We start from the raw sequence: 22,574 nt of genomic DNA on the forward strand, positions 1-22,574 counted from the left end.
GATGGCAACCAATTAAGCAAAATTCTGTGCAGGTTGCCAGAGGAGGGAGTCAGGCTGCGCCCTGACCAAAGGCCTGGCGGAACAGCTCTGTCTTGCAGGCCCTGCGGCAAGATGTCAGGTCCCACAGGACCCTAGTCTCTTGTGACAGAGCATTCCACCAGATTGGAGCCACAGCCGAGAAGGCCCTGGCTCTAGTTGAGGCCAGCCTAACCTCTCTGAGGCCTGGGACCTTGAGGATGTTATTATTTGCCGACCGTAGGTTTCTCTGTGGGGCATACCGGGAGAGGCGGTCCCATAGATACGAGGGTCCTAGGCCGTATAGGGCTTTGAAGGTTAAAACCATCACCTTAAACCTGATCCTGTACTCCACCGGGAGCCAGTGCAGCTGGTATAGTACCGGATGAATGTGCTCTCGCAGCGAAGACCCCGTAAGGAGTCTCGCCGCGGCATTCTACACTTCCCATTCATTCCCGGGCACTGGTCCTGCCAGCAAGGGATGATGGGAGTTGTAGTCCAGAAACAGCTGGAGAACCAAGTTTGGGGAAATCTGGCCTGCACAATTGACTCCTGTGGCTTATTTCAAATCAGAACCAATAAAGGTGGTGAAGGTCCTGTGTGAGTGTCTGGAGGCGGTTGGAGGATGGATGGCTGCTAATGAATTGAGGTTGAATCCTGACAAGACAGAAGGACTGTTTTGGGGGGACAGGGGGCGGGCGGGTGTGGGGGATTCCCTGGTCCTGAATGGGGTAACTGTGCCCCTGAAGGACCAGGTGCGCAGCCTGGGAGTCATTTTGGACTCACAGCTGTCCATGGAGGCGCAGGTCCATTCTGTGTCCAGGGCAGCTGTTTACCACCTCCATCTGGTACGCAGGATGAGACCCTCCCTGCCTGCAGACTGTCTCACTAGAGTGGTGCATGCTCTGGTTATCTCCCGCTTGGACAACTGCTATGCGCTTTATGTGGAGGTACCTTTGAAGGTGACCCAGAAACTTCAATTAATCCAGAATGCGGCAGCTAGACTGGTGACTGGGAGCGGCTGCCGAGACCCCATAACACCGGTCTTGAAAGACCTACATTGGCTCCCAGTACGTTTCCGAGCACAATTCAAAGTGTTGGTGGTGACCTTGAAAGCCCTAAACGGCCTCAAAGGCCCAGTAGACCTGAAGGAGCGTCTCCACCCTCATCGTTCTGCCCGGAGACTGAGGTCCAGCTCCGAGGGCCTTCTGGCGGTTCCCTCACTGCGAGAAGTGAGGTTACAGGGAACCAGGCAGAGGGCCTTCTTGGTGGTGGCGCCCGCCCTGTGGAACACCCTCCCAGCAGATGTCAAAGAGAACAAAAACTATCTGACATTTAGAAGACATCTGAAGGCAGCCCTGTTCAGGGAAGTTTTTTATGTGTGACATTTTAATGTGTTTTTAAGCTTTGTTGGAAGCCACCCAGAGTGGCTGGGGAGGCCCAGCCAGATGCGTGAGTTTCCGCAGCCACTCTGGGCGGCTTCTAATCAAGTGTTAAAAACAATACAGTGGAGCCCCGCAAGACGAATGCCCCGCAAGACGGAAAACTTGCTAGACGAAAGAGTTTTCCGTTTTGGAGGTGCTTCGCAAAACGAATCTCCTATGGGCTTGCTTCGCAAGACGACAATGTCTTGCGAGTTCCTGCTGTTCCCCCCCCCCTTTTTCTAAGCCGCTAAGCCGCTTATCAGCTGATCTGATAAGCAGATAAGCCGCTAAAAGCCGCTAATAGCTCTAATAGCGCTAATCCGTCAATGGGCTTGCTTCGCAAGACGAAAAAACCGCTAGACGAAGAGAATCACAGAACGGATTCTTTTCGTCTTGCGAGGCACCACTGTACAGCATTAAATATTAAAAACTTCCCTGAACAGGGCTGCCTTCAGCTGTCTTTTAAAGATAGGATAGCTACTTATTTCCTTCACATCTGAAGGGAGGGCGTTCCACAGGGTGGGTGCCACCACCAAGAAGGCCCTCTGCCTGGTTCCCTGTAACCTCACTTCTTGCAATGAGGGAACCGCCAGAAGGCCCTCGGCGCTGGGTATAAATAATAAATTATTATTATTATTATTTGCACTCCCGCCATGGGCAGCCTCCAGTTCCTTCTTGAAGCCACGTTGTGGGAGGGTGGGGGGTTTGGAGTGGCTCAGGAACCCCCCCCCAGCCTGCCTGGGCCCTTGGTCGGTCCAGCCCTCCATCCTCTCAAGTCAACAGTGTCACTGCACAACCAGGTCCAGGGATGAGTGTTTGCAGTGGCGTAGCGTGGGTTGTCAGCACCCGGGGCAAGGCAAGTAATTTGCACCCCCTAACCCGTGGATTTGCGCCCCCTAACCCTAACCCCCAGATGTTGCGCCCGGTGCGGCCGGCCCCCCCTGCACCCCCCACACTACGCCACTGAGTGTTTGGGCCTTTCTGATTCACACCAGCTGAGAAGATACACAGGGAAACCTTACGGTATTGCCCAGAAAAGGGGAGAGAAATGTCCCATGGGTGCTGGCTGCAATTGTTTGAAGGGGTAAGGCGGGCAAAGGCAACTCGGCCCTCCAGATGTGTTTGGGACTACAAATCCCATCATCCTTAGCTAACAGGACCAGTGGTCAGGGATGATGGGAATTGTAGTCCCAAAACATTTGGAGGGCTGAGTTTGCCTATGCCTGGGGTAGGGGGTAGAGGTGGCAATCAAAACACCCAAATAAAACACACCTGGCTGAAAATCCGGACTGTTTGCAGTAAGGAAAGTGACAGGGGGAAGTGTGAAATAACGCCTGCTTTGATCCAATGTCATCTGACATATCCCCACAAACAAATCAGTGCAAGTGCTCAATGAGCAGGTCATCTGGAAGCGTCCTCCTTCGACCCAAGCCTACATTTAAAAATAAAATCAGAAAGTCTAAAGGGCTCGAGGATGAGCGAGTTCGGCAAACAGGCTGCCTGTGCTTCTTCAGCCATCCAGCAGAGGGAGCTGTTGCTGCACTTTGAGAGCAGGTGAGGTGGTCCAGCGATGATGCGTTTTGCAGGACCGGGAAGTTTTGCAAGCGCTGCAAAAAAAAGTTGGTTTATTTCATTTGCAGAGTCATGCTCTCTTGGCTTGCAGCTTCCACAGGCAACTTGTGCACACAGGCCAGGAAAACACACACATTCCACCCCCCACATTTTAACCCTGCACGTAGCCAGGACTTTTGCATATCAAATCTGCATTTTCGGAGCAGAAGGCAAAGAATAGCATTGTGACCCAGAAGCAGGCAAACACACATTTCAGGAATTTGGAGTGCCGGCATGCCGCTGGATGAAGCGCTGCAACAGGAGAGACTGCACGCAGTTATAATAATTATTGTTGTTGTTTAGTGGTGTCCAACTCTTCGTGACCCCCTGGACCAGAGCACACCAGGCACTCCTGTCTTCCACTGCCTCCCGCAGTTTGGTCAGACTCATGTTTGTAGCTTCAAGAACACTGTCCAACCATCTTGTCCTCTGCCGTCCCCTTCTCCTTGTGCCCTCCATCTTTCCCAACATCAGGGTCTTTTCCAGGGCGTCTTCTCTTCTCAGGAGGTGGCCAAAGTCTTGGAGCCTCAGCTTCAGGATCTGTCCTTCCAGGGAGCACTCAGGGCTGATTTCCTTCAGAATGGAGAGGTTGGATCTTCTTGCACTCCATGGGACTCTCCAGAGTCTCCTCCAGCACCAGAATTCAAAAGCATCCATTCTTCGGCGATCCGCCTTCTTTGTGGTCCAGCTCTCACTTCCATACATCACGACTGGGAAAACCAGAGCTTGAACTATACAGGCCTTTGTTGGCAAGGTGATGTCTCTGCTTTTTAAGATGCTGTCTAGGTTTGTCATCGCTTTTCCCCCAAGAAGCAGGCGTCTTTTAATTTCGTGGCTGCTGTCTCCATCTGCAGTGATCATGGAGCCCAAGAAAGTAAAATCTCTCACTGCCTCCATTTCTTCCCCTTATAATAATTATAATTATGATTAATTGGGTTCTGATTATGGGCTTCTCGGAAGAGGCATGTGGTCAGCCGCTGTGAGAAGAGGATATTGGACTAGGTGGGCCACAGAGACCTGATCCTGCAAGCTTCTTCCTGTGTTCTTGTGACTTCAGTGTGAGGCGCAGCTAAGGAAATGTAAATTGCACAAAAACACACAAACCCCAGACCCTTCAAGCGTCCCTGTTTTCCAGGGACAGTCCCGGAATTACCGAAGCCATCCCGGTTTTTTATTTGATCCTGGAATGTTCAGCTTTTCATTAGGAAGTCCCTATTTTCATCATATAAATGTTGGAGGATATAGAGTTATGGGACCTCCCAATCCAAGGAGATGCCGCAATTTTCGCTCTATAAGACGCACCAGACCACAAGACGCACCTAGTTTTTGGAGGAGGAAAACAAGAAAAAAAATATTCTGAATCTCAGAAGCCAGAACAGCAAGAGGGATCGCTGCGCAGCGAAAGGAGCAATCCCTCTTGCTGTTCTGGCTTCTGGGATAGCTGAGCAGCCTGCATTCGCTCCATAAGATGCACACACATTTCCCCTTACTTTTTAGGAGGGAAAAGGTGAGTCTTATAGAGCAAAAAATACGGACCAGCAACCTTTAGAAGTCATCTGAAGGCAGCCCTGTATAGGGAAGGTTTTAAATGTTTGATTTTGTGTTTATATATGTTGGGAGAGTGGGTGGGGCAAACCAGTCAGATGGGTGAGGTATTATTATTTTTATGATATAGAGGTAAAGGGACCACTGACCGTTAGGTCCAGTCGTGACCAACTCTGGGGTTGTGGCGCTCATCTCGCTTTACTGGCCGAGGGAGCCGGCATACAGCTTCCAGGTCATGTGGCCAGCATGACTAAGCCGCTTCTGGCGAACCAGAGCAGCGCACGGAAACGCCGTTTACCTTCCCGCCGGAGTGGTACCTATTTATCTACTTGCACTTTGAGGTGCTTTTGGACTGCTAGGCTGGCAGGAGCAGGGACCGAGCAACGGGAGCTCACCCCGTCGCGGGGATTCGAACCGCAGACCTTCTGACCGGCAAGTCCTAGGCTCTGTGGTTTAGACCACAGTGCCACCCGCGTCCCTTATTATTATATAGGACGTCCCTATTTTTGTCAGAGAAATGTTGGAGGGTGTCAGACCCAGCGAAGTACTGTATATTTTATCCAAGCCTGAGGGTTGGCTTATTTGAATCTATAGCAGATGTTTCAGGGAGATTTGGAGTGGGGGAAAGTTCCCATTCATCCCTCTTGGAGCTCTTCCCACTTTTTAAAGGAGAACAAAAGGTCTTTCTTAAAAGAGGGAGGGAAATCCCAATGCCTACTATGTACTGCAAGGCTGCCGGAGATTCTCAAGCCCTCTCCCCAAAGCCTTTCTGCTCTGCTCCCTCCCCACCAAGGCATAATTTCGTGGGAACTGCCCAAGGTCACACAGCCCAACAGGCAGCCTGGGAGAGGAAGGGTCAAACAGAGCAACCCCTCTCGCCTGACCCAAGTCTATGGATAATGATGATGATGATAATAATAATAATAATAATAATAATAGTAATAATAATAATAGTAATAATAATAATAGTAATAATAATAATAATAATAATAATAATAATAATAATAATAATAATAATTTATTATTTATACCCTGCCTATCTGGCTGGGCTTCCCCAGCCACTCTGGGCGGCTTCCAACAAAACACTAAGATACAATAACCTATTAAACATAAAAAGCTTCCCTCAACAGGGCTGCCTTCATATGTCTTCTAAACATCAGGTAGTTGTTTATCTCTTTGACATCTGGTGGGAGGGCGTTCCACAGGGCGGGTGCCACCACCGAGAAGGCCCTCTGCCTGGTTCCCTGTAACTTGGCTTCTCGCAGTGAGGCAACCGCCAGAAGGCCCTCGGAGCTGGACCTCAGTGTCCGGGCAGAACGATGGGGGTGGAGACGCTCCCTCAGGTATACTGGACCGAGGTCGTTTAGGATCCCCTTAAGCAGGGCTGAAAGGCCCTGGACTATCCATGGACAAAGAAAGGGGGCTCTGGAAAGTGGGGGCAGACACTCACGCCTACCCAAGAGCTCCATTGGTGGAAGGATCGTGTTATAAGAAAAAACTCATAGAATCATAGAATCCTAGAGTTGGAAGAGACCACAAGGGCCATCGAGTCCAACCCCCTGCCAAGCAGGAAACACCATCAGAGCACTCCTGACATATGGTTGTCAAGCCTCTGCTTAAAGACCTCCAAAGTAGGAGACTCCACCACACTCCTTGGCAGCAAACTCCACTGTCAAACAGCTCTTACTGTCAGGAGGTTCTTCCTAATGTTTAGGTGGAATCTTCTTTCTTTTAGTTTGGATCCATTGCTCCGTGTCCGCTTCTCTGGAGCAGCAGAAAACAACCTTTCTCCCTCCTCTAGGTGACATCCTTTTATATATTGGAACATGGCTATCATATCACCCCTTAACCTCCTCTTCTCCAGGCTAAACATGCCCAGCTCCCTTAGCCGTTCCTCATAAGGCATCGTTTCCAGGCCTTTGACCATTTTGGTTGCCCTCCTCTGGACACGTTCCAGTTTGTCAGTGTCCTTCTTGAACTGTGGTGCCCAGAACTGGACACAGTACTCCAGGTGAGGTCTGACCAGAGCAGAATACAGTGGCACTATTACTTCCAAAACTGCTCCATTATCCCTTATGGGGTGTCCAAAAGAGCCCATATAGAGTCCTTATGTGGGTCCCCCATCTGTAGGAGCAGAGGCCACCCAGAGAATATTGTTCCCCCCCTAAGGGCATAAGGGCAGATTTCCGTTTATTAAACCCTCCTCACTGAGGCTTCAATCAGATATCACCCTTCTGAGATACATAATTCCCTGGAATTCCTTCCACTGTCTAATTTCCAAGCAGGGATGAATAGTCCAGGTTTGGGCAGCCAATGTTCTGGCCATCTAGGAAGACCTGAAGCCCGACTTGGCTTTCTTCCCCTGAGTTTTAAGTTTGCTAACATGTTTACACAGAGGCACCCAAAGGAGTGGAGCAAAAAAAATTGCCCCTCCCTGCAAAACACGTCTAATTATCCCCCTAATTATCAGCAGGTGCCTTTGAAATGGTGTGGAAAGCAAAGCCTCCGTGGGAGGAATTGCTACACCCACAAATCGGGGCGTGGAACGGGAACTTCTCGCCTCACTGCTCCAACCTCTAAGCATCATTCCCTTCCGGACCTGGGAAGAGGTCCCTGGAGTTCTCTGCCTCTGAGAAGACCCTGTTTCCCTTCAAGACCGCTGTGCTCCATTTAGAAATATATGAAAATATATGAAAACATAGAAATATAGGCAGCAAAGGAAGACCGGTGGGGGAAACCTGTGATTTTGGGGTAAGTAGCTCGCTTTTGGACTGTTTGCATGGGAGATGGCAGAAAGTGCGGCAGGGTCTGAAACTGACCGATTGATTCCTGTACCGCTTGATATATTAAAAGCATCCCTAAGTGGTGTACAGGGAACGGAAGCAAGCGACAGGCAGCTTGCACAAAATATTGCAAAGATACGCTGTCACAGATAAAAATGTAATGTTCGTGCAAAGTTAATAATAATAATATATAAATCAATATCCATTCATTTTCCTTCTGACCCAGCCTCCCTCTCAGCCTCCAAATTCTCTCATCATCATCATAGTCTCTAAACATTGTTCCTGCTGGCTGGTGGGGCTGATGGGACCAAACCCTGAACTCATAGAATTGTAGAATTGTCAGAAGGGACCCTCAGGGATCATCCATCCCAACCCACTGGAGTGCAGGGCAAAAGAATCCCCGGCAGATGGCCAGCCAATCCCTGTTTAAAAACCTCAACATGCCTTTGTGTGAATATTGTTCATGAAGAACAGGAAGAGGCGTATTTTATTTTATTTTTAAGTGCATTTTAGGTAACGCCATGTGGTCTGGTAACTTGAATTGCTACTCCAGCCAAATGAATGCCGTTGGCAGCAGGTTTAAGAGCAAACAAATGAGAAATTGCCCATACATTGAATGCCCAGCCTTAAGATGCAAGGATAGTCAGAGTTTCTGATGCCTTTAAAAGAGGATTGGACAAAGTCATGGAGGAGAGAGAGAAATATATATCCTTCGATGGCTAGTGAACAGATAGGGCACAGTGGAGCCTCCATGCTCAGGGGGAGTCTATCTGTGAATACCCGTTTCTGCTTATGGGCTTTCCTTAAACCCCTGAGCCTCTTGGGCTTGCCGATCGGAAGGTCGGCAGTTCGAATCCCCGGGTGGGGTGAGCTCCCGTTGCTCAGTCCCTGCTCCTGCCAACCTAGCAGTTCGAAAGCACGTCAAAGTGCAAGTAGATAAATAGGTACCACTCCGGCGGGAAGGGAAACGGCATTTCCATGATCTCTGGTTTCCATCACAGTGTCCCTTTGCACCAGAAGCGACACGACCCAGAAAGCTGTCAGTTCCCTCGGCCTGAACGCGAAATGAGCGCTGCAACCCCAGAGTCGCCTTTGACTGGACTTAACCGTCCAGTTGTCCCTTTACCTTTTTGTGTGTAGCCACAGCTGGAAACAGAGTCCTGGGCTGTGATCTGAGCAAGCTCCCTACACATTCTTCTGAATTGCAGCTGGTGGGAAATCTTGGGGAACCTGTCTGAGGCAGCACCACCTAGACTGGGTTAGGCAACAGAGTTGTCAGAGCAGTCTAATGGGTGAGGCGACTGTGCAAGCTGGGCTGGATCCAGGAGGAACCCACAGCTTTCGTGTTTCATTAATGGCAAAAGAGCATGCTTCTAGCCCTCAAGGTTGCAACAATCAAGTTGCAAAACACGGCGATGTGCAGAGCAGAGAGTGAGCGGGGCCTTTTTAAAAAATATTATATATATATATATATATATATATTTGCTTTCGTAGATTTTCACGGGTACAGGAATGCAGGTTTTGGTGTCTTCGGGTGTCTTCCCGTGTAAGAGTCGGGGTGTCTGTGCGACGTTTCGACGAGGTCTCACTCGTCATCTTCAGGCTGGTGCTTTCGGCTTCTTGTTACTGGAACAGAGCAGAGTCTGGTGTTTGAGTTCCTATAAATACTGTTGAGGGATGTGGTGTATAGCCTCCAACGTTCTGGGCAGAGAGGAAGTTCCTAGATTAGTGTGCCTTTTCTTCTTTTGTTCCTTAATTACTTGAGGGATATCTTGGGTGATTTCATGAGTGATATTCTGAATACCACTGGGTGGGTCATTAAGTGTAGATTAGTTGCTAAAGCTTTCGTGTCTTGACCTCTTGAGCTTGTGAAGAGTTTTTCTGAGAAAATGGCTGTGCTGCATTTAGTTGTGCTCTGGCTTGGCTTCGTGTATATTAGCCCTCCCCACAAAAACCGACACCAGAACCAGAGGCACACAGAACGCCGTCACCAATCAACCACACCAGACCCAAACCCAGACCCTCTCCACAGACATATTACAGACTCCATCCAGTAGCCAAACTATAGTGGCACCTCCGGATGCTGCACCCCCCTGCAATCCCTACACAGATCTGGCTGGCACTAGGCACAAAACCACAGCTCGCCCCTATACACGAAGCCAAGCCAGAGCACAACTAAATGCAGCACAGCCATCTTCTCAGAAAAACTCTTCACAAGCTCAAGAGGTCAAGACACGAAAGCTTTAGCAACTAATCTACACTTAATGACCCACCCGACTCTTACACGGGAAGACACCCGAAGACACCAATATATATATATATATATATATATATATATATATATATATATATATATATATATATATTGTCAGAGCTGCTACCAGGTCCCAGCTCACATAGGACCACGCCACACAGCGTCCACTTTAAAAGAGTCTTTATTGAGTTACAGGTTTCATTTCCGAACTGCAGCGTGCAGCTCTACACCTTCTGCCCTAGGTCGGCGTAGACCCATCTGAGTCCCCGCCTCTTGCACACCAGCTTAATACCCTAGCCTTGCTCCACCTCCTTCGCCTCTCCCTACGTCTCTGGGTCCTTCTGCCCCCCTGGGACTCCTCCCTTCTACTCTCCTCTGACGCTGACCCCCCTGATCCTTCCGCTTCCTTTCGGCGGGCTTTGGGACCTGGCTCACTCTCCGGGCTGCTTACTGCTCCAGCTTCCGCTGCATTTGAACTTGGCGCGCGCGCCCAACTCTCTACTTTCCTCTTGACCGTTGCCTCGCTCTCTGAGGAGGGCGTGACCACCCCTGACTCGTGCCCTCCCTCCTGCTGACGGCCTCCGGAACCCGATGCCTGGCTGCCTTCCTCCCTGCTGCTCTCAGTCTTGAGCGTGGGTCCCGACTTCCAGCTGCTGCTCTCTGAATCTCCTCTGTTCCCTTCCTCCTGGGGTGTCCCCCCGGATCCCCCCCTTGCTCTGCTCACTGGGGCTCCCTTTTGGGAGTCCTCTGACTCACTGCTTAGGCTTGGAGATCTCGGGTCGTCATCATCACTCATTCTCCCTTCGGCTTCCTCCCCCTCGCTCTCTGTTTCCACCCTTCTCTGCTTCTCTGCTTCTGAACCCCTGACATCCATCCCCCCCTCGAAGCCCCCCCTTCCCCCCTCCCCGCTGTCAGGTGTGGGTGCTGGGTGCTCCATCATCATGGGAGGGAATGCTGGATACAGGTCGCTCCCCGTGGGTGGCCGCCAACTGAAGACCTCCGAGTCTTCCCCCTCGCGGTCGTCGACGTTGACTTGTTGCTCTTCCATCTCTGTACCGCCGTGCTCGAACCCGAGGTCCTCCCCGAACACGTCCATGTCAGTCTCTGCGTCGGTCGCTCGACCTGGCATCTCCAGCCACTTCCTGCGCCATTGCTCCTCTGGTCGATCGTCCCACCAATACGAGTTGCCTGATGCCGAACCTGCCGGTGAACCTTCTGGGGAACGGGTGCTCCGTGCGGGTTCCCCTTCTGAGTCGAATCCATGGAACGTGCTGGAAGAAAGTGTGGGTGTGAACAACCAGTCGTCGAAGAAGCTCGCTGGCATGGGTTTGTGTGGGAAGAGGGCATGAAACTCGTCCTTGAGCAGGGGTTCCTCCAAAGCGTAGTCTGGTACCCAGGTATTGGCGCTGGCCCGGGTGCCCTCTCTGGCTAAGAGGTATTCGACTCCCTCTTCCCCCCATCTGGAGTCCAAAATCTCCGTGACCTCGTTGATGTGGTCCTGGTGCTTCACCTCCCGCGTCTCCGTCCGTTCCCGGAGCGGACTTGGCGCCGTCCCTGGCTCCTGGAACCTGTGAGGTGCCTTGTAGGGAGTGAGCACCGACCTGTGGAACACCGGATGCATTCTGGAACCCTCCGGCAGCGCCAGTCGGAAGGCTACCGGGTTGATCTGCGCTTCGACTTGGTACGGACCGATCTGCTTGTGCCCCAACTTCTTCTTGGCAAGTGACCTGGTCGGCACTGCGTGGGCTGCCAACCAGACCCAGTCTCCCACTTGGATCACTTCGCCAACCCGCCTGTGCTTGTCAGCTTGCACCTTGTAGGCGTGCTTAGCTAGCTCCAGCTGCCGTCTGAGTTGATCGTGGACCGCCTGCAGCTCTGACGCGAACGCGTCCGCCGTCTGTGGTTCTCCTTCCCCCACTCTCTCCAGTCCCGGGAAGGTTCTGGGATTCCTCCCATTGTTGGCAAAGAACGGCGTCACTCCTGTGGACACGTGCTTCGTGTTGTTGTAAGCGAACTCGGCTAGCGGCAGGTAATCCACCCACGTCGCAGGCTGTTGATTGGCATAGCATCTCAGGTACTGCTGCATGATGGCATTGACCCTCTCTGCTTGCCCGTTGGTCTGCGGGTGTCTTGCTGATGCCAGATTGACCTTGACATTTAGAAAACCCATCAGCTTCTGCCAGAAAGACGAGATGAACTGGCGTCCGCGGTCGGACAGGATAGACCGTGGCAGGCCATGCACTTTGAACACGTGATCTATGAACAGTTTGGCGGTTTGTTCCGCCGTGGCCACCTTCGCACACGGAATGAAATGTGCCATCTTGGTGAACAAGTCCACCACCACTAGCACAGCTGTCTTGCCTCTCGAGCTGGGTAAATCCGTCACAAAGTCCAGGGCCACCCTCTCCCACGGTTCAAACGGTGTTTGCAGCGGTTCTAACAGTCCCGCCGGTGGTCTGTGTACCGGCTTGGCCCTCTGGCAGGTGTCGCACCTCGCGACGTAGTCCGCGACCTCTCCTCTCAGCCTGGGCCACCAGAAGTCTCTCGCGACTAATTCCATCGTTTTCTCTGTGCCAAAGTGACCGGCCGTGGGTGCGTCGTGCAACTGTTGCAGTACCTTGGCGCGAAGGTCGTCTCCTGGTACATAGACAGCCCCTTTGCGTAGGAGCAAGCCGTCCCGCACCTGGAACTCGTCCGTGGTAGCCGTGCCTCTGAGCAGTTCCGCCATCTTGTCTTGCGCGAATGAGTCGTCCCGCAATGCACGTCGCACCGCATCCAGGTCTACTGTAGCTGAGGCACACGCCCACGCCGTCGGTGCGAAGATGTGCATGGCCGCCGCTGGCGTCACCTCTTCTAGGTATTGCGGTTTTCGGGACAGTGCATCCGCCATGATGTTGGTGTCGCCTGGGACGTACTCTATTCGGAAATTGAAGTCAGCAAAGAACTCCGCCCAACGTATCTGCCTCTGGTTCAGGAACTGAGCCGTGCGCCAGTGCTCCAGATTCTTGTGGTCCGTGTAGACCTGCACCGTGTGCTTGGCGCCGATTAGGAAGTGCCTCCACGCCTTGAAAGCTGCATGAATGGCCAGCAACTCCCTGTCCCAGATGGTGTAGTTCTGCTCCGACTTGCTGAGCTTTCTGGAGTAGAACGCTCCCGGCCGCCACACCCCCTGCGGGTCTCGCTGCAGCAGGACAGCTCCCACGGCTCTGTCTGACGCGTCTGTCTCTACCCTCAACGGTTTACTGGGGTCGATATGCAGCAGTTGCTTCTCCGATGCGAAGAGATGCTTGAGCGCTTGAAAGGACTGTTCCGCCTGCTCCGTCCAGATGAATTTCTTTTTTTTGGAGCTGAGCGTGTCCGTAATTGCTGCCGTCTGCATCGCGAACCCCTTGATAAACTTGCGATAGAAGTTGGCGAAGCCGACAAACCGCTGGACCTCCTTCCGGTTGCGCGGGCTCTTCCAATCCAATACCGCACGAACCTTGGTGCTGTCCATGGCTATCCCCTTGTCCGACAACTTGTATCCCAGGAAATCCACCTCCGTCGTGTCGAACTGGCACTTCTCCAGCTTGGCGTACAGTCTATGTTGTTGCAACCTGCTGAGCACCTCCCTCACGTCTCGGTCGTGAGCTTGCTGCGAGTCAGAGAAAATCAGGATGTCATCCAGGAAGCAGACGCATGTCTTGTAGAGGAGTCCCTCCAACACGTGATGCATAAAAGCTTGAAAACAGTGAGAGCCATTTTGTAATCCAAAGGGCATAACTCTGTATTCGTAGGTGCCCAGCGGTGTGAACATGGCCGTCTTCCACTCATCGCCCTCCCGCATGCGGATGAGATTGTACGCCCCTCGCAGGTCCAACTTGGTGAACACGCGTCCCTTGCGCACCGTCGCGAGGAGGTCGTCAATCCTGGGCATGGGGTAATCAGACGGTTTGGTCATCTGGTTCAAAAGGCGGTAGTCCACAACGAGTCTTTTTTGGGGCGTGTCTTTCTTTTTCACGAAGAAAACGGGACTGCCCCCCACTGCCTTGGACTCTCTGATGAAGCCACGCTCCAGATTATGCTCGATGAACTGTTTGAGTTCCTGCATTTCATCTTCAGACATGGAGTATAGCCGCCCCTTCGGCAGCGTCGCCCCCGGTAGGAGGTCAATCTTGCAGTCATATGGCCGGTGAGGGGGTAGCTTGTCCGCCTCCTTCTCGCAGAAGACCTCCAAAAAGCTCGCGTATTTGTGGGGGACCGCTTGCAACGTTCCCAACTGCAGTTGTGATTCCTCCTCCTCTCCCTCCCGTCGGGGCAGGATGCAGTGTTCTGCGCAATAAGAGGAGCCGAAGATCAGTTGTCTCTGGTACCAAGCCAGTGTCGGACTGTGCCTGTCCAGCCAACTCATGCCCAACACAATGGGCGTGTCCGACAGTTGGGTGACATTAAAACTGATGACTTCCCTGTGGTTGCCAAGGCGCATCACCATCGGTGGCGTCTGCTTCACCACCTGCCCCCCTAGCAACTCTCTGCCATCCACTGTGACGACTTGCAGGGGCAGAGTGGCAGGCAATAGCTGTATAGCGTGCTGCTCCACAAAGCTCTGCGCTATAAAGTCTGCGTTGCTTCCAGAATCCACAGAAAGCGGCACTTCGATAGTGACGCCGTCGGGTAGCTGGAGAGATGCTGTGAGCTGCACTACTGGTTTGGGTGGGAGGGGATCCGTGGGTTGCAATATCGCTGGGGACTGCTTCACAGATGCGTCTGGCTGGGCCCCAGTGCCTCCGTCTCCAGCCAGACATCGTCGTTTCCCTGCTGTGGTTCTCCTTGCTGCGTTGCTGCAGTCACCATTGCTGAGGCTGCAGTGTGCTTGTGGAGCCTCCGGGGACACTCCTTCGCCAAATGGCCTGGATCCTCGCAGATGTAACACTTCCTGTTCCCTCTAGGAGGCTTCGCTTTCACTGCTGCCGGTGCTAGGGCTCTGGCTGCTGACTGAGCCCTTGCACCTCCAACCTCCATCGGTTCCCCTCCCCCTCCTGGCGGAGGTGTGGATTGCGCACGCGCTGCTTCCCTCGGAACGAAAGAGAAACTTCTCGCTGCTTCGCGCCCTCCACGTCCTTCATCTCTGCACCATGGACGTTCTTCCAGCCTCACCCCCACAGTCAGCGCCCTTTGGACCACCTCCTGCGTGCTTCGGGGCCTCTCCCCCCTTGCAATTTCATCCTTAACCGCAGAACTTAGACCCTCCCAGAAGAGGTCTCTGACAGGGGGCGAATCCCGATCCCATTCTAAAGCACTGACCAGCGCAAAAAATCGGGCGTGATACTGCCGGACGCTCGCCCTCCCTTGTTTTAGTCCATGAATCTTCCGTCTGGCAAGATCCACATCGATAGTAGACAAAAAACACGCATCCATCGCTTTGATAAAGGCATCTGCATTCTGAAGCGCCGGATCTTTATCCCTCCACAAATTGCGCAGCCAGGCTTTGGCATCCCCATGCAAATGGGACAATATGAACCCCACCTTCTCTTCCTCATCTCTAAAGTCTTTTGCCAGCAGTTGCAGTGCGCACATTACGTCTGCTCTAAAATTAGGGTACTGTTGCAAAGTCCCATCGAAATGAGCCACAAGCCCTCCTGCTCTCCGTGCCAATCCCACGCCCTCCGGTCTGGGTCCCGGTTGCCCTTGCTTAACAAGCATTTCAAACCTGGCGTGTAGGTCTCTGTAGGCGGCTGTAGTCTCCTCCTCCCGTTTCTTGGAAGCCAATACCTCTGAGGACAACTGGGTCACTGCCTCTTGCAGCGCGGAGATCCTCTGTTCTTCCGTCATCTTGCTAACCTTTGTGAGCTTGCTTACAGACACCCCTCTTCCTCCCCTAGCGGCTTCTGCTCCCGCTGCGAGGTTTCAGGTTTCTGAAGCTTTGATGAGATGGGTCTTACTGTCAGAGCTGCTACCAGGTCCCAGCTCACATAGGACCACGCCACACAGCGTCCACTTTAAAAGAGTCTTTATTGAGTTACAGGTTTCATTTCCGAACTGCAGCGTGCAGCTCTACACCTTCTGCCCTAGGTCGGCGTAGACCCATCTGAGTCCCCGCCTCTTGCACACCAGCTTAATACCCTAGCCTTGCTCCACCTCCTTCGCCTCTCCCTACGTCTCTGGGTCCTTCTGCCCCCCTGGGACTCCTCCCTTCTACTCTCCTCTGACGCTGACCCCCCTGATCCTTCCGCTTCCTTTCGGCGGGCTTTGGGACCTGGCTCACTCTCCGGGCTGCTTACTGCTCCAGCTTCCGCTGCATTTGAACTTGGCGCGCGCGCCCAACTCTCTACTTTCCTCTTGACCGTTGCCTCGCTCTCTGAGGAGGGCGTGACCACCCCTGACTCGTGCCCTCCCTCCTGCTGACGGCCTCCGGAACCCGATGCCTGGCTGCCTTCCTCCCTGCTGCTCTCAGTCTTGAGCGTGGGTCCCGACTTCCAGCTGCTGCTCTCTGAATCTCCTCTGTTCCCTTCCTCCTGGGGTGTCCCCCCGGATCCCCCCCTTGCTCTGCTCACTGGGGCTCCCTTTTGGGAGTCCTCTGACTCACTGCTTAGGCTTGGAGATCTCGGGTCGTCATCATCACTCATTCTCCCTTCGGCTTCCTCCCCCTCGCTCTCTGTTTCCACCCTTCTCTGCTTCTCTGCTTCTGAACCCCTGACATATATATATATGCTTTCGTAGATTTTCACGGGTATAGGAATGCAGGTTTTGGTGTCTTCGGGTGTCTTCCCGTGTAAGAGTCGGGGTGTCTGTGCGACGTTTCGACGAGGTCTCACTCGTCATCTTCAGGCTGGTGCTTTCGGCTTCTTGTTACTGGAACAGAGCAGAGTCTGGTGTTTGAGTTCCTATAAATACTGTGGGGGGTGTGGTGTATAGCCTCCAACGTTCTGGGTAGAGAGGAAGTTCCTAGATTAGTGTGCCTTTTCTTCTTTTGTTCCTTAATTACTTGAGGGATATCTTGGGTGATTTCATGAGTGATATTCTGAATATCACTGGGTGGGTCATTAATTACTTGAGGGATATCTTGGGTGATTTCATGAGTGATATTCTGAATATCACTCAGTATCAGTATTTATAGGAACTCAAACACCAGACTCTGCTCTGTTCCAGTAACAAGAAGCCGAAAGCACCAGCCTGAAGATGACGAGTGAGACCTCGTCGAAACGTCGCACAGACACCCCGACTCTTACACGGGAAGACACCCGAAGACACCAAAACCTGCATATATATATATATATATATATATATATATATATATATATATATGTAAAGGTAAAGGGACCCCTGACCATTAGGTCCAGTCGTGGCCGACTCTGGGGTTGCGGTGCTCATCTCGCTTTATTGGCCGAGGGAGCCGGTGTACAGCTTCTGGGTCATGTGGTCAGCATGACTAAGCCGCTTCTGGCGAACCAGAGCAGCGCACGGAAACGCCGTTTAACTTCCCGCCGGAGTGGTACCTATTTATCTACTTGCATTTTGACGGGGACTGAGCAACGGGAGCTCACCCCGTCGCGGGGATTCGAACCGCCGAACTTCTGATCGGCAAGTCCTATGCTCTGTGGTTTAGACCACAGCACCACCCGCGTCCCTATATTATTTTTTACCAACCACCAAAACACAAACAGTGAAGCCCCCCCAGGCGGCTGATACATTGGGTATACTATATTCAATAATATACGGTACATATTCAATAATATTCAATAATAACATATTCAAATTAACCATATGTACACTTCTATATACCTTAACACTCCTCCTTCCACAAGGTTTATTTAACTTTTAACATTTTAATTGTCCCAAATTGTTGAAACCTACTCAAATAATTCAATATCTTTCGAACCAATCGTCCTCTTTCTCACTGACCTTAAACCCTTTCATTCTATGTATCTTCACAGTTAGGTATTCTAAAATTATAATATTATTCAGTTTTTCCTTCCACTGGTTCACCCCTAACTCTTCTGCATTTTTCCAATTACTCGCTATAACATGTCTGGCTGCAATTACCCATTTGCGTTCCTCTTTTGTTTTTAACTTGGTATTACTCAGGGTAACAAGAACCATCAATTTAGTTATTTCCACGTTCCTTCCCACAATTCCTGATATGTGAGCGGGGCTTTATATGCCGCACCGTAGCTCTTCTCTAACTTTCCAGATGTTAAAATAAAAAAATTCCTTCCAGTAGCACCTTAAAGACCAACTAAGTTAGTTCTTGGTATGAGCTTACGTGTGCATGCACACTGCTGTTTTCTGCATGTTACACAGTTGCATAGATCCTCAAACTATTTAGCTGATTATTATCAATAAAAGGTTTGTGAATGTTTATTCAAAACCTGCCAAGGAGTCCAGTTCGCTTTGTTGTGTCTTCAGATACTTTGTAAAGGGTTCCCATTCATCCTTAAAGTCACAGTTATCCTTGTCCCGTAATTTATGTGTCAATTTTGCCAGTTCTGCATAGTCCGTCCATTTTTCTTGCCATGATTCTTTAGCTGGGGTTTCTTCAGTCTTCCATCCTTGTGCTACCAGAACTCTCGCGGCCATTGTCGCATACATGAAGATGTTTTTCAGCTTTTTTGGCAGGTCTTTCCCTACAATCCCCAACAAAAATGCCTCGGGTTTTTTAACAAATGTTAAATGGAACATTTTCTTCTATTCATTGTAAATCATTCCCCAAAATTTTTTAATCACCTTACAATCCCACTACATAGGGTAAAACGTCCCCTCCTTTCACATACATGAAAATGTTTTTCAACTTTTTGGGCAATTCTTCATTTCCACCACCCTCTGCCTGACGAGCCCCATCTCTTCATGCGCACAGGTCGCGGCGAGCCATGGGGACTGCCCCTGAGCCCCTGAACCCCCTCTGCCGAGCGTACCTCTACGCCTTCCACGGCTACCTCTTGGAAATCCTGTTCACGGCCGTCATCTCGGGCGAGGACTGGGCCTTCGGCGGGGCCACCACCTTGCTGTCTTTCTTCGCCTACGGGACCTGCGGCCTGGCCTTGGAGCGCATCTACCTCTGGCTGCGCAACGACTGCTGCCTCCTGACTCGCTGCCTCCTCTACAGCCTCTGTATCTACCTGTGGCAGTTCACGACAGGCTATGCCCTCCGCTGCTTTGGCGCCTGCCCCTGGGACTTCAGCGAGTTCCGCTACAGCTTCCTGGGGATCGTGGCCCTAGAGCACAGCCTCATCTGGTTCGTGGGATCCCTCCTGCTGGAAAAGTGGGTCCTCGCCAATGTGTTGCGGCTCCGTCTGGACGAGCCCTGGAAAGCCAAACCTCGTCCCATGCCCAAATTTGCGCTGAAGGACGACTGACCATTGGCTGGTTTTAAGGAGGAGTATAAAAGAGCGAGGGTCTGGGTGGCGGGACTCCATCCTCCTCCTCCTCTTCCACTTGGACTTATAATCCTCTTTTAAATCCATCTAACAGATGGAGGTTGAATCCTGACAAGAGAGAAGTAGTGTTTTTGGGGAGACAGGAGGCGGGCGGGTGTGGAGGGCTCCCTGGTCCTGAATGGGGTAACTCTGCTCCCTGAAGGACCAGGTGCGCAGTCAATTTGGACTCACAGCTGTCCATGGAGGTGCAGGTTAATTCTGTGTCCAGGGCAGCTGTCTATCAGCTCCGTCTGGTACGCAGGATGAGACCCTATCTGCCCGCGGACTGCCTCGCCAGAGTGGTGCATGCTCTGGTTATCTCCCGCTTGGACTACTGCCATGCGCTCTACGTGGGGCTACCTTTGAAGGTGACCCGGAAACTACAACTAATCCAGAATGCAGCAGCCAGACTGGTGACTGGGAGCGGCCGCCAAGACAGCATAACACCGGTCTTGAAAGATCTTTGTTGGCTTCCAGTATGTTTCTGAGCACAATTCAAAGTGTTGGTGCTGCCCTTGAAAGCCCTAAACAGCCTCAAAGGCCCAGCATACCTGAAGGAGCATCTCCACCCCCATCGTTCAGCCCGGACACTGAGATCCAGCACCGAGGGCCTTCTGGCGGTTCCCTCACTGCAAGAAGTAAGGTTGCAGGGAACCAGGCAGAGGGCCTTCTCGGTGGTGGCGCCCGCCCTGTGGAACGCCCTCCCACCAGATGTCAAAGGAAAAAACAACTACCAGACTTTTAGAAGACATCTGAAGGCAGCCCTGTTTAGGGAAGCTTTTAATGTTTGATGTATTACGGTATTTTAATATTTTGTTGGAAGCTGCCCAGAGTGGCTGGGGAAGCCCAACCAGATGGTCTGGGTATAAATAATAAATTATTATTATCTAGGTTGGTGGCTACCACTGTTTCCTGTGGCAGTGAGTTCCACAGGAACTACGCGCTGCATCTGGTTGGCCGCTGTGAGGATGGTGGACTAAATGGGCCAATCCAGGAGCCTCTTCTTAGAACCGCAGAGTTGGATGGGACCATGAGACCAACCCCTGGCAAGGCAGCAGTCTTTCACCCAACATGGGCTCAAACCCACAACCCCGGGACTAAATGTCCCATGGGCAACTGACCAAGTTCTTATGCTCTTAACTCTCACCGAGGGAGCAATGAAAAGGATTCACGGGGCGATCTGAACCATGTCTACTCAGAAGTCAGCCCTGTCAATTTCACTCACAGGTAAGTAGGTTCAGGATTGCAGATGCTGTGTGAAAGGAACGTTTTTTTCATGTGCTGGGAAACTTCACTGAACTCCTTGCAAGTAAGAAGAAGGATCCGGGCCATGGGAAAGAACACTGCTGGATTATATAGCAGCGTATCAAATGTGGACACACTGTTTAAATTCCATTGACAACTAACTAACTGCATCAATTCTTCGGTGATCAGCCTTCTTTGTGGTCCAGCTCTCACTTCCACACATCACTACTGGGAAAATGATAGCTTTAACTATGCAGACCTTTGTTGGCAAGGTGATGTCTCTGCTTTTTAAGATGCTGTCCAGGTTTATCATCACTTTTTCCCAAGAAGTGACTGCTATCACCATCGACAGTGATCATGGAGCCCAAGAGAGTAAAATCTCTCACTGCCTCCATTTCTTCCCCTTCTATTTGCCAGGAGGTGATGGGACCAGTGGCCATGATCTTCGTTTTTTTGATGTTGAGCTTCAGACCATATTTTGCGCTCTCCTAGAAATGAGCAAACCAGGGATATTTGAGGGAGCAGGCTAGCAAACGGGTCCCATGACTTACATCATAGGAGCCTACACAACACAAAACACAGTTGCTGTACGTAGGTTTTATTTCATTTGTTTTTTATCTCATATTTTGGAAATTCACACCCAGTTTCCCCCCCCTTTAATTTTTTTGGGGGTCCCCAAGAGAGTGGGGGCCTAAGCTAGAGCTTATTTAGCTTATACAGTGGTACCTCGGGTTAAGTACTTAATTCGTTCTGGAGGTCTGTTCTTAACCTGAAACTGTTCTTAACCTGAAGCGCCACTTTAGCTAATGGGGGCTCCAGCTGTTACTGTGCTGCCAGAGCACAATTTCTGTTCTCATCCTGCAGCAAAGTTCTTAACCCAAGGTACTTTTTTCTGGGTTAGCGGAGTCTGTAACCTGAAGCATCTGTAACCTGAAGAGTCTGTAACCCGAGGTACCACTGTATGTAAATCCGGCACTGAACAGTCCTCACCCAAACAGATCTCTTAGTAGTGTTTTCTTTTTCATCCCTGGGATAGCAGTGAGCCCGGGCGATTCAGCCCTGCTTACGGGGATCAGTAGTCTAGGCTGAGAGTGTTTTAGGGCAGGTCGATCTGTTGAACCCCCCCTCTCCCAGGCTGCCTGTGGGGCTTTTGTGATCTGGGGCCATTTCCGTAAGGCTGTGCACTTTTTTGGGGGCGGAAAGGCGAGCTGGGGGTGTGGGGGGGTTGAGAATCTCTGGGCATCCCGACATCACAGGGGTCGGCGATTCTTCCTTTAAAAATAAAATAAAACAAGCACGCCTTTTGTTCTCGCAAGAAAGGGGGAAGCAGGGTAGGAAGATGGATCGCTGGGAAAACTCGCTGCAAAGCCCCGAACATCTGTTATGGATTCAAAGCAGCAGCCGGCAAGGCCTGGAGAAAACGCACAAAAAGATTTTACAGTGTGGCTGGAGGCAAAAAAAGAAAGGGATATTTTTGGGGAGGGTTGCACAAATTCACCGAATGTTGATACTTCTTAATTCATTACCATATACATTTATATATCCTGCCTTTAAGCTTAGCCCAGACTCAAGGCGGCTTTGCAAATAAAGACCCGAAGATGCAGCTAAAAAAAGAAGAAAAGCTAAAAACGTAGAAAATATTTTATCCATGTACGAGGAACTCAAAGTTCACCCATATTTACCTTCATTCTGGGCTTTCCAGTCTGCCAGAGCACCCTGGTAGGTTCTAGCTGGTTCAGAGTGAGGTTTTTAAAAAATAAATCAAGACGAGTGAGTTTAAAATTAGACAGACTTTATTACGACAGGATCAAACCGGAAATGCAGACGCATCCATTTTAAAAGTCGTTCTGATTAACACAGAAACCCGTTAACGAAAGGGGAAAGAGAGACTATAAATAAAAAGACACAAACAAGCAATAAGTTAATACTGAATATTCCCCCGACACACACCAAATTAAGGCAGATGTTGGCTTTTTCAATCTTTAAAGTTAGCAGATAAACTAAGAACCTTTTACGCACTTCTATAAAAAGGAGAAAAAAATAATATTTGGTTCCAAATATCAGAAATAACCTTCATATATTTTTTTTAAAAAAGGATGCAATAAATAGCTTACAATATATTAAGGATTCAGGGTGGAGTTTTGCCAATTCCGAGGTTCTCTATCCCGGATTTCCACTCCCTGGAGACAGTTTATCTCCTGATATGCTTTCTCCATACACAGAACTTGTGTAGGTAGGAATCGCTCGCAATCTCAGGCGACACAATGTGTTCCTGTGCTCCACACATCAAACATTCCTTGGAAGA

At 50.9% G+C, this 22,574-nt stretch overlaps 1 protein-coding gene and 1 long non-coding RNA gene across 3 annotated transcripts in view; both read left to right on the forward strand.

The window, feature by feature from the left end:
- LOC309536968 (transmembrane protein 229B-like) overlaps window positions 1-19,432 on the forward strand; it is a 37,882-nt gene extending 18,450 nt beyond the window's left edge. Inside the window, exon 2 of the mRNA XM_082231397.1 lies at window positions 18,466-19,432. Within this exon, the coding sequence (XP_082087523.1) occupies window positions 18,466-18,964 (499 nt within the window). The 3' untranslated portion in view covers window positions 18,965-19,432. The remainder of the gene's footprint in view (window positions 1-18,465) is intronic.
- The window catches only part of LOC309537053, a 219,790-nt gene that overhangs the window by 79,336 nt on the left and 117,880 nt on the right, over window positions 1-22,574 (forward strand). The gene's annotated exons all lie outside the window — the stretch shown is intronic.

Source organism: Podarcis vaucheri (genome assembly GCF_965113315.1).
Source record: "Podarcis vaucheri genome assembly, chromosome: 7".
Lineage (NCBI taxonomy): Eukaryota > Metazoa > Chordata > Lepidosauria > Squamata > Lacertidae > Podarcis > Podarcis vaucheri.